The sequence below is a fragment of the Ixodes scapularis genome, unplaced genomic scaffold, assembly GCF_016920785.2.
Source record: "Ixodes scapularis isolate PalLabHiFi unplaced genomic scaffold, ASM1692078v2 PGA_scaffold30__3_contigs__length_599333, whole genome shotgun sequence".
Lineage (NCBI taxonomy): Eukaryota > Metazoa > Arthropoda > Arachnida > Ixodida > Ixodidae > Ixodes > Ixodes scapularis.
The window spans coordinates 496699-508212 of NW_024609858.1; the positions used below are offsets into that span (position 1 = coordinate 496699).

Here is an 11514-nt window from a genome sequence, read left to right on the forward strand (position 1 = left end):
TGATACTGAAGAGGGCTGCATAGTTTTGTAAATATCAAAGATGAAGTGGAGTCGCCGTTTAAAATGCCCCTGGATATATATATATATATATATATATAAAGCAGCCTGGTTGGGACACGCGTGTCAAAAAATAAATTACATGCGAAAAAAAAATTTTTCTGACCAATATTGACGGCGACATTTATTTGAAATTCTGAGCGCAAAGTCCATCGGACGTCACGGAATGGTCATTCGCTCTTTCGACCCCAACGAGATGGTCATTCGCTTTTTCCAGCTCTCCTCCACACGCCCGAAGTGCCAAGAGAGAAACAAGTGGAAAGGAGGTGACTACCGACTAAATCGCGTGTCGCGCAATCAAATTTGATGTGAAAACATTTTTTTTCGCGTAAAACTAATTTTTTTGTGTTAAGCTAAGGCCCCAACTAAACTGTTTGAAAAAACTTTTTTTTTTTTTTTTGCCAACAACTCCTAGACAGCGTTCAAGCCTGCGATTCACGTGACATGACGTCACGTCCCGGAGGCCTGCACGGGCGCTGATTGGATTCGAGTGTCGCGTCAGAATTCAGGTGGGACTAAGATAGTAGACGAGTCCCACACGAACGCTGACGCGGCACTCGCATCCAATCAGCGCCCGTGCGGGCCTCCAGGGCGTGACGTCGTGTCACGTGACGCGCAAACTTTGAAAGCTGTCTAGGTGTTGGCCCTGCAATGTCTTTTTGACTGGTTTTTAATTTGCGCTGAACGTAGTAACTTAGTAAAACTTTTCTCGAATTTCGCTTTATTTTAAAAGTTTTAGGCAAAATTAAAATTACAAAAACAAGCAAGAAATAACCTCCTTCATGACGTCCTTGGTTGCTTGAGTGGCCGTGAACTAGAGGAGGGCCTGTTAGTGTGCTCAGCGAGCGCTCACGGCTTCCACGCTCCGTGTCGACAGCTCGAGAGGGCGCCACTAAAGCATGTTCTGGATAAACTGTATAAAGCGGGCAGCCAGGGCGGCTCGCATTGCATTTGCTGCGCGATTAAACACTAATTCGGCATGACGCTTCATTGGCCACAAAACGACAGCAAACACGGGGTAAAGATCAGTTCAGAACGGGAGCCACTTCGCGCTGCCAAACCGCCACACGGCCAAACCGCAAGCCAAACCTGCTCGCCGAAGGCCTTGGGAACGCTCGGAAACGGCCGGATCCTCGAGCACACACGACCGCAGCGCTGCCGCGTATATCCGGGACCTTTTAGTGTCGGCGCCTTATCCCACTAACCCTTTCTAGTATGCACCGCCTTTTCCATCGCTTGGTGGCGGGTATGTCGACGGGTCATTTTCTGTTTCCGTACTTTATAAACGGCATTTGTTCCTTTTCTGATATAAAATACTGACCAAAAACTACTTTCATAAATAATTCAAGCGGTTCGCGCCACTTATATTTTGTATTTCGAAAAAAAAAAAAAAAACTTTTAGCGGCTCTGATTAGTAGTAAGCCCAGGACCAAAAACGTCATGATGTCGTCACATATCGCTGCTTTCAGCACCGCGAGTCGCACCCCGTAGCTGGAGGAAGTTTCTGCGTCATTCGGTTAAAATATGACGCACTGATATGTAGCTACTCTCCCCGTGCCCGCGGGCTTGCCCGAACCCGAAGAGATGTGGAAACCGTAAAGTAGACGCTTAATTAAATATGATTACAGGGCCCCTTTTTGGGGGGGAACGGAGTATAGACAGGTTTAAAAAGTTAAAGGGTGCAAAAGCCTCCTCTTCCCCCGTTCCAGCACTACTGAAGCACTCGCCCGGCGACATTTGTCAACTGATCTCGCTCGACAGGAGATCCAGGTCTGATGCATATACCACAAGACTGTTTCCCCATGCGAGGGAATAGTGAACGCTAGAGTAGGTGACCCCCAAACTTTTCGCCTGTCACCGCCTATGTCAGAAAGGGGGCTGCGAGCCATCTCAGAAACTGCAGTGCCACCTGAATGGTACACATCGACTTGCATGTTTGTCATTTGTTATGTCAAAGCACAGGTGAGCACCCAGTTGTTCTAAGACAGTAGAGAGTTTTAGTAGATCGTTCCGATACCTCCGATAGCCCCGATAACGATACTATGTATGCTCAAGAGAGGCGGTGGCGGAGTATCGGGTATCGTTATCGGAGTCATGGGAACGATCTACTAAAACTCTCTAGTGACAAATAGCAGTGAAGGTGGGGTGGCAAAATGACAAAATTAACATGACATATTCACAGATTTCAAAGTTCCTTCTGTGCCCTTACCTTTCATACACCAATACAAGTGGACATATTCTATAGATGTCTTAACTGATTCTGCCTAAAATAACGTGCACTGTCGCAAAAAAAAAAAAAAATCTGGTTTTACTTGATTAATTTTAGATGAGCTTTGATTTGATAATCCTGTACGCCAATAATGAAATAATCTCTGAAAAACGCCGCTTCGTTCAAGACGAGAGCACAATGTCCACATGCACTTTTCGCCTCGCACATTTTATTTCTGCAAACCCTAGGAACAAACAGCAACCAGATCGGAAATTCAGATCCCGTGCGTAATCCTCCGATCCCTCAACGTCTGCACATACTCCTCCAGCTTCTGCTCTGCTGTCTTGGGCGCACCGTAGTAGTGCTTCGGAGGGGCGCCCTCCACGAGCCTCACAAAGAAGTGCGAGTACTGGTAACGGATCATCCCCATCCTCCCCCGCGCGTGCCTCCTCAACCCCTTGATGCAGACCCCCTTCCCTGTGAACGACTCGGCCACCCAGAGGTTAGACTTGAACTCCACGTTGTGGTGCTTCACCGCCAACTCCTGGGCCTCTTTGAGGACCTCGAGCATGATTTTGGCCCCTTTCTTCTGGACAAACGAGAGCTGCTTGATGGCCTCGTCTATGCTCATGCCACGGATGAACTGGGTGAGAGCCAGCATCTTCTTGGGAGAGTAGCGTATCTGGTTGCGGTAGTGGCACACCCAGGCGGGACGCCGCTCTTCCTCCGGTTCCTGCGGAGGGTAGATCTTCTTGTTCTGGAGCGGCCATTTCCGCGGCACGGGCATGTTCCGGTTGAAGAGGCAGAGTGCGGCGGGCGTCGTGCTGATGCCGCTTTTGAGGAACTGGCTAGCGAGGGACGGCGTAGAGGGCGATGCGACGACACTGCGCAGGGCTTGCCGGCAGAGGGCGAACATGCTGCAGACTGGACTGCGACTTGGTTACAGTGGTCCTGTAAGAATGAACAGCAATGAGAACTGAATGTGAGACCCGGTGCTTGTTAGTTGGATAATTTCATGCTCCGGTTACGATGCAGATCTAAAGTGGTGCTGATCGTTCGAAGAGGAGCAGCATATTCCCAACATTTGGCAAATTTGTAGGCCTGAGTGGCGAGCCGATTAGCTTCATTAGCTAACTGCAGCTGGTTAGAACATGAATTTATTTATTTATTTCAATACCCACAGGGCCAACGGCATTACAGAGGGGAGTGGGTTGTTGTTAGGTATTCATAACAAGGGTTTATTTACAAGGCCGGCCTCGGCCGCGTACAACAGTCGAAGGGGTAGAAACGGAAATGGCGAACAGTGAGTCCTTCCACGTCCGCCTAGTGGAAGATGGCGCCGCTATCGCTCAGAGTTGCCCGATGATCTGCTGCATACACAACATCCCTTCCCCCCTACGGGACATAGTCCTGGTAACGCCATGGGAGTCTTCTCTCACGTTGAGGGTACCTAGAAGCTCCTGTTGTTGCAGGTTGGCTGGGAGAGCTCTGCTCCTGTGAAAGGCTTCCAGGCAGGTTAGAACCGTCGGGTCTAGGCGGGGAGGTGGTGGGGCTGGCCAATAGACTTGTACTTGGAGAATTTTCACTCACCCCTGGCAGAGGTGGGTCCTGGCCAACCACAGAGGGGTGATCACCATCGGTCGTGTCACAAGTGTCACTGGCGGCTCCACCAAGGTCTAGTGGACTGGCATGGTTGCGGAGTTGATCAACGTGCCTTCGCCAAACGCGACCGTCGGACAGACGAACTTGGTACGATAGGGGTCCTGTGACTGAAGCGATGAACCCGGGAACCCAGTTGGTACTACCTTGCTAGTTCCGTGCATACACCCCATCGCCGGGACAGGACTCCCCAACTCGTTAAGAGCCGTCTCGGAAGTAACGCTCCAGAGATGATCCATCCAGATGAAAATCTGGATGCAGGCGATCTATGGCAAATCGCAGTTGTCTCCACATCAGAAATTCAGCCAGGCTCTTCCCCGTAGTTGTACTGGCCCAACAAGAAACGAGACAGGTTTGTTGCCCAGTCTCCCTCAGACAACTTGCGTAGCACTTGTTTTGTTTCCTGTACCATCCTCTCAATCTGCCCTTTGGAGGACAGGTGATAGGGTGCAACTGCAACGTGCCGGATCTGGTTCTTGGTTGCAAACTCAGCAAACTCTTCTGAGGTGAACGCAGTTCCATTGTGTGACACTAAAACTTTGGGAATGCCAAAGCGAGCAAACATCGCCTGAAGTTCCTTGAATACTGCCCTGGTCGACGTTGATTTCATCAAGAAAACTTCCAACTACTCGGAATGTGAATCGACGACCAGCAGAAAAACTTTCCCTTTGAAGGGATCGGCAAAGTCAATGTGCAAACGAGACCAAGGGTTCTTCGTGAACTTCCATGGGTGCACCGGTGCCTTGCTGGGGGCTTGTCGAGTTTCTTAGCACATTTGGCAGCCAGCTACCTTGCGTTCGATGTGACTGTCGATGCCCGGCCACTACATTGCTGCGTGCAAGACCTTCCATCCGCACTTCTCCAGGGTGCGCGGTGTGTAGGGTGTCAAGGACTTGAGCCTGTGCGGGACCCGGAATCACAACACGAGGTCCCCAGAGCACACAGTTTCAGTAGCTGGACAGTTCGTTCTTCCTGGCCACAAAGGGGCGGAATTCCTCTGGCAGCTTCCCTGAAGACCAGCCTTGCAAAATCCAGCGGTGCACATGCGACAGAACCGGGTCAGTCCGTGTTAATGCTGCAATCTTGGTAGAATCTAGAGGGACCTCCGGTGCTGTCTCAAGCAGCAAGATGTCTCCCAACGGTGGCTCTTGCTCATTCTTAACAGGAAGCGGAAGACAATTGAGAATGTCGGCACGTGGCAGCTTGGGGCCAAGTATGTACAACAGTTCATAGTTGTATGCAGAAAGTTGCAGACTCCAGCGCAACATCCGAGGTGACAACACGGCAGGAACAGGCCTGGCTTGGTGCAAGAGGCCCAGCAACGGCTTATGGTCTGTCAAGAGTTGAAACTTCCGACTAAAAACGTACTGGTGGAATTTCCGAGCACCAAATAGCAAAGCCAGAGCCTCCCTGTCTATCTGCACGTAGTTACGTTCTGCTTTTGACAAAGTTCTCGAGGCAAAGGCCACTGGTCTTTCGACGCCGTCTTCTCCCACTTGGCTCAGTAGAGCACCCAGCCCGCACGAAGAAGCGTCGCAGGCCAGCCCTATGGGACGTGACACATCATAGTGTGCTAGGACGGCTGATGATTTCAGCAGGCTCTTGGCACTCTGGTACGCCTTTGCTTCGGTCTTTGTCCAAATCCTTGCCTTGTCCTTGTCCAGGAGGCGGTAAGGTGGCTCCAACACATGTGAAGCTCCTTTCAGGAAACGGCCATAGAAATTTAAGGCTCCCAAGAACGACTGTAGCTCCTTCTTGTTCGTTTGTTCCGGAGCTTGCTTGAGGACTTCAACTTTTTCACCCAAAGGGCTTACTCCGTCCTTGATACGGTATTCCAGGTATGCCACTTCCTTGTCCCTGAATTCACACTTGTAGGCATTCAGACGAAGCCCATCGTCTTGGATACGCTGCAGCACCTTACGCAACCGTTCGTCATGCTCGGCAACTGTTCTTCCACCAATAAGGATGTCATCCAGAAAACCCTGAACTCCTTCAAGTCCGCTCAGTACTCCTTCCATGTAACGTTGGAAGATGGCTACTGCCACTGCCACACCAAACTGCAATCGTGTCACGTTGAACAGGCCCTTGTGTGTTGTCACGGTCTGCAGCATGGCGGTGTCCTCGTCGACACAGAGTTGTTGGTAAGCTTGATCTAAGTCAAGCCGGGAAAACACCGAGCAACCTCCCAGTCTTGCGAGCAGTTGCTCTGGAGTGGGTAGTGGGTAAGTCTCCCACTTGACGACTGGGTTGAGCGTTCCCTTGTAGTCTCTGCAAATCCTCATCTTTCCGTTCTTCTTTAGAATCGGAACAATAGGCGTCGCCCAACAAGAATGCTCGACAGGGACATAAATCCCTTGCTCTACAAACTTCTCGATGACTTCGTCCACTTTCGGCAGGAGAGCGAAAGGTACTTGCCGTGACTTGTGGAACTTGGGTGTGGCTTGCTCCTCCAATTCAATCCGCACCGGAGGACCTGTGCTCTTGCCTAACCCAGGCTTGAACACATTTGGGTAGTCCTCCAGCAGAGTTTTGACACTCGTCACCACCTTGCATTGGTTTCGTACAGCTGGCTGGCCTTCTCCGCTGGAACTTTTGGAAACTGGAGCTCTGTTGAGCTGGTGCAGTCCTTCCAGGGATATGCCTAACGGTTGAAACCACTCTCTCCCCAGGATGCTGATTCCAGACCCTTATGTGATGAGTAGAGGTAGCTTGCACTTTCTACCGTTGTACTTGACAAGAACTTCCACTTCACCCACGATCCGGACAGGCTGCTGTGTGTAGGTCCGCACTCCTCTGGAACACAGTCGAAGTGCCTTCCTCGAGATTCCCAGCTTGCTCAGTGTCCTCAGGTTGACAATGGAACAGACGGATCCAAAGTCCACTTCCATCGATACCTGCTCTCCGTTCACGGTGACCGTTGCCATGAAAGCTGGCAGTCCACTGGCGATGTGGTAAAGTTCATACACTCCTGAGCGTCCCAACTTGCTTGGGCATTTGTTGTCGCTCTTGGCCCTGCTCCTTGCCTCTTTCTTTTGACGGCAGGCTCGAACAATGTGCCCCTTCCACTTGCAGAAATGACACTCTGCGTTGCGGAAACCACAACTTGTAGAGTCATGGTCGCCGTGGCAGCGGAAACACCGCCCTGTTCTTGTTGCTTTTGGCTCTCTTGAGGGTTCTTGTTTTCGGCCCGGCTTGGCACCCTGGGGCACTTGATCCATCCGATGTAAATCGGACGCCGCAGGCAACGCTCCTCTAATGTTTTCCGTTTGCCGCGTGACATACTCGGCAGCGACAGCCTTATCGTATGCTTTCTTGAAGTCCTACCTAGTTTCAGCCAGGAACCGCCGTTGCAGCCCCATTCCTAACGCCGCAGACGAGACGATCGCGAAGCATGTCTTTCAGGCAGACGCCGAACTCGCAGCGCTCGGAGAGTCAGCGCAAGTCCGCGATGAATTCTGCAATGCCTTCACCAGGCTGCTGACTTCGTTTGTGGAATGAGAAACGTTGTAAGATTACCCAAGGCCTTGGCGTGAAGTGGCTTGTGAGCTTTGAAACAATGTTCGCGTATAGCGTCTCTGCTGGCGAACACAGCGAGCGAAGGATAGCGTACGTAGCCGGATCGCAGACGCTGCACAGCACTGCTCTCTGATGCTGCTCCTCGACCACGCCGTTCGCCACGAAGTAGAACTCCAGGCGTTCCCTCAACGTAGGCCAGGCTTCCGGGTGGTCCGGCGAAAACTCTTCCATGTGGCCCAGTCGACCCATGAAGACGTTCGGAACGCTAGGTTTAGCTTCCGAAGCCATCCGTTCTGCCCGCTGCCGCCGCCGCTACACAGTCGCTCGTCCTCGTTGCCTCGTGTGGAGTCTCGCCGCTTGCATTTGCTTCTTCATGCGGCCGACATCGCTTACCGTTGGTCCGTGACGTCGTCACCAAATGTTAGGTAGGCATAACAAAGGTTTATTTACAAGGCCGACCTTGGCCGCATAAAAGAGTCGAAGGGGTAAAAACGGAAATGGCAAACAGTGAGTCCTTCCACGTTCGCCTACTGGAAGATGGCGCTGCTATCGCTCAGTTGCCCGATGATCTGCTGCATACACAACAGTTGTATTCAACAAGAAAAATTATAAAATGAATAACTTAAAGGCAAAGCACATATTAGTTATGAACAATAGAAAGTAGAAATAGCAGTTTTAAATAAATAAAAAAATTACAACAAAAACTGTCTCATGTAAAAAAATATGCCATCAGAAAACCAAAGGCTATATCCAAAAACAAGGTAATTTTGTAGCAGCTGCTAATTTACACCTGCATTTAGGGGGCTTTTACCCCACCTGAAATGCTTCACGAGTTGTTACACTTTTTTTTTTCATTTGTTTTTTATTATGTATTTTCATATAGTCCTTGGCTGTTTCCATCTGCTTGAGCCTAGTACCGACCAGCGGCCGTGTGTGGTGGGAGTTAAATACCTCAGGTTAGAGTGCATACTGCACTGGCTAAATTGATCATCTTCAGTGTGAAACGGTGCTGCCGTATCACGAAGGCAGACAGACCCCTCACTGTCTAAACGTAACAATGATTTGCTTTTGCGTGTGTGCAAGTCATCTGTGATATACAGTCCGCACCCCTTGTTGAGTTTAGGTATTAACGGTTATTTTCGAGCTTAGTTCTTTAAGATGTAAATTACATTTTTGGCAGTGTTTATTCTCCCGGTATCTGGGTGAATAATGTCCCGAAATTCCACCGGCATTCGCCTTCCATTGGCTGTCTGAAGTTACATGACAGCTACCGGTAGAATACTGACTTTCTTATTCTGCCGGTATGTCGTGGAAACCCATTTCATGGACGTAATCGCTAGAACTTCATTCGCCACTTTGCGGCGAATGACATCTTAGCGAACAGCGACGTTTTAATGGGGACGCATACCGGGGGCGCGTGGTAATCCACCCTCCCGCGCTGAGCTTACACCGCATCGTGGCAGCAGTTTGTGGGAATGGCTCATTTCGCCCGCTTCAGACAAGGCTATTTCACCCAGCAACTTGGCGTCGCAACACCAGCAACAAGAGCCGCCCGCATTCACACACAGCAACCGAATCGCTACGACTTGTCATCATCATCATTCAATTTGATATTTCTTGCACAATTTAGACGCACAGTTACGTGCTAAAAACGTGTTTTTATATCTTTGAATGGCGTTGAGAATACTAACTCATCTTTCTGAAAAGGTTTATTTCCAAAAACAATTCATTTCAAACCATAAGAAAGTCTTCAGCTGTCATCATCACCACAACAGAGGTGTCACGTGAAAATATTGCGTCCCTGATTGGCTGCTGCCGCTTCAAACGTCTCCGGGTTGTTCGAGTTGCTCGTCCGTTTCGAGCCGGTCCCGATCTCAGCAATTCGTGTCGATCTAGGAAAAGCTAGGGAACAACCCGCCAGCAACCTCAAAATTGCTGGAAAAGTTGCCCCGCCTGAAGCGGGCCTAAAGCCCGCTTCAGACAGGACAATTTTGCCCAGCAACTTGACGTCGCAACTCCAGCAACACGGGCCGCCCGCGTTCACACGCAGCAACCGAATTGCTACGACTTGCCATCATCATCATGAAATTTGATTTTTCTTACAATATTTAGACGCACAGCTACGCGCTAAAAACGTGTTTTTATATATTTTAATGGTGTTGAGAATACTAACTCATCTTTCTGGAAAGGTTTATTTCCAAAAACGATCCATTTCAAACCAGAACCAAGTTTATAGTTGTCATCATCACCACCACAGGGGTGTCACGTGAAAATATTGCATCCCTGATTGGCTGCAGCCGTTTCAAACGTCTTCGAATTGCTCCGAGTTGCTCGCTCGTTCGAGCCGGACCCGATCTCAGCAATTTGTGTCGATCTAGGGAAAGCTGGGGAACAAACCCCCAGCAACCTCAAAATTGCTGGAAAAGTTGCCCCGTCTGAAGCGGGCCTAAGGCCCGCTTCAGACAGAGCAATTTCACCCAGCAATTTGACGTCGCCACACCAGCAACACGGGCCGCCCGCGTTCACACGCAGCAACCGAATTGCTCCGACTTGCCATCATCATCATTAAATTTGATTTTTCTTTCACTATTTAGACGCCCAGCTACGCGCTAAAAACGCGTTCTTATATATTTGAACGGCGTTGAGAATACTAAATAATTTTTCTGAAACTGTTTATTTCCGAAAACGATCCATTTCAAACCAGAACTAAGTCTTTAGCTGTCATCATCACCACCACAGGGGTGTCACGTGAAAATGTCGCGTCTTTGATTGGCTGCAGCCGTTTCAACCGTCTTCGAATTGCTCCGAGTTGCTCGCTTGTTCGAGCCGGACCCGATCTCAGCAATTCGCGTCGATCTAGGGAAAGCTAGGGAACAACCCGCCAGCAACCTCAAAATTGCTGGAAAAGTCGCCCCGTCTGAAGCGGGCCTAAGTATTCTTTATAGCCGTTCAAAAATATAAGAACACGTTTTTAGCGCGTAGCTGGGCGTGTAAATAGTGAAAGAGAAATCAAATTTAATGATGATGATAGCAAGTCGGTGCAATTCGGTTGCTGCGTGTGAACGCGGGCGGCCCGTGTTGCTGGTGTTGCGACGTCAAGTTGCTGGGTGAAATTGCTCCGTCTGAAGCGGGCCACGCCGCTTCGAGGCGATAGTCTGGGGTGGCTCATTAGAGAAAAAAAAAAAAATAATCTGAGTTGTCGATGCAGGCACGTGCCGGTAGAATTTCGGGGAAATTATTCTCCCCGCTGCCGGGAGAATAGGAGCTACCTATATTTTTCATCGAGAAGTAGTAAATCGGCCACACTGCTCTGAGCGCCCGTCACCAAGAAAAACGGCCGACCAGTTAGCTGTGCCACAGTAGGACGAAACATCATTAAATTACCACTGTCTTGCCAATTGTCGAACCCGAGACTAGAGTAACATTGCGATCTTTTTAAATGTGAGCATAGCTAGTGCATCATGCACTCGATTCAAGGACATGCCTGCAAAAACAGATAGTTTCTGAATCGCGAGGCTAGAACCTTGCGATTCAGAAGCTTAAAGCAGCTTCTACGCCCACCTTGATGGTAAAATATATTACCTGTTTCGGTCACATAAAATCAAGTGGTCAGAAGCGTCGGAAGTTCACGTTCAACAAGCGATTCGAACCTACGCAAACACCAAACACCATGCTTTCTGCGAGATCGCCTTCCGTTCGTCGGGACGAGGCATCTGTACTTGGCACGATAGAAGTGTTCTGACGTCACTAATACTGAGCGAACATAAACAAAACGATTTGCTTTTCAAACAGCCATGCACCTACTGCCATACGTGTAACAATCGAACGCATCATTTTGCGGGCGCGCGGCGCGCCAAGTACGGAAGTAACGGCCGTTGTAAGTACCAAGTAGAGGGCGCCGGCGTCGAATTCGCGGCTACCGCTTTTCCGGTGAACTGTGTTGTTTGTGTTGCCGCGGCTCCAAGTTGGTTGGGGGGGATTTTTGAGACGATTTGCGGTGTTTGTACTCGACACAGAAAGCGCCGATCTGCCTTTACAGGAGACACAAAAGCGTTGGATACTTGCTATGAAGA

The 11514-nt window shown here is 49.8% G+C and overlaps 1 protein-coding gene across 1 annotated transcript; it reads right to left on the reverse strand.

Moving 5' to 3' along the window:
• Positions 1 to 2478: 2478 nt before the first annotated feature.
• On the reverse strand, positions 2479 to 11152 carry LOC120837135 (39S ribosomal protein L22, mitochondrial). The gene is made up of 2 exons (XM_040206337.3): positions 11024 to 11152; positions 2479 to 3217 (listed from the first exon to the last, which is right to left on the reverse strand). Exon 2 carries the CDS (start codon positions 3180 to 3182, stop codon positions 2541 to 2543), a length of 642 nt encoding a protein of 213 aa, XP_040062271.1. The 5' UTR covers positions 3183 to 3217; positions 11024 to 11152; the 3' UTR covers positions 2479 to 2540.
• Positions 11153 to 11514: the final 362 nt, after the last annotated feature.

Bases quoted from the DNA above. Each gene is read 5' to 3' on its own strand.
- LOC120837135 (XM_040206337.3), bottom strand. From the start codon at position 3,182: ATGTTCGCCCTCTGCCGGCAAGCCCTGCGCAGTGTCGTCGCATCGCCC.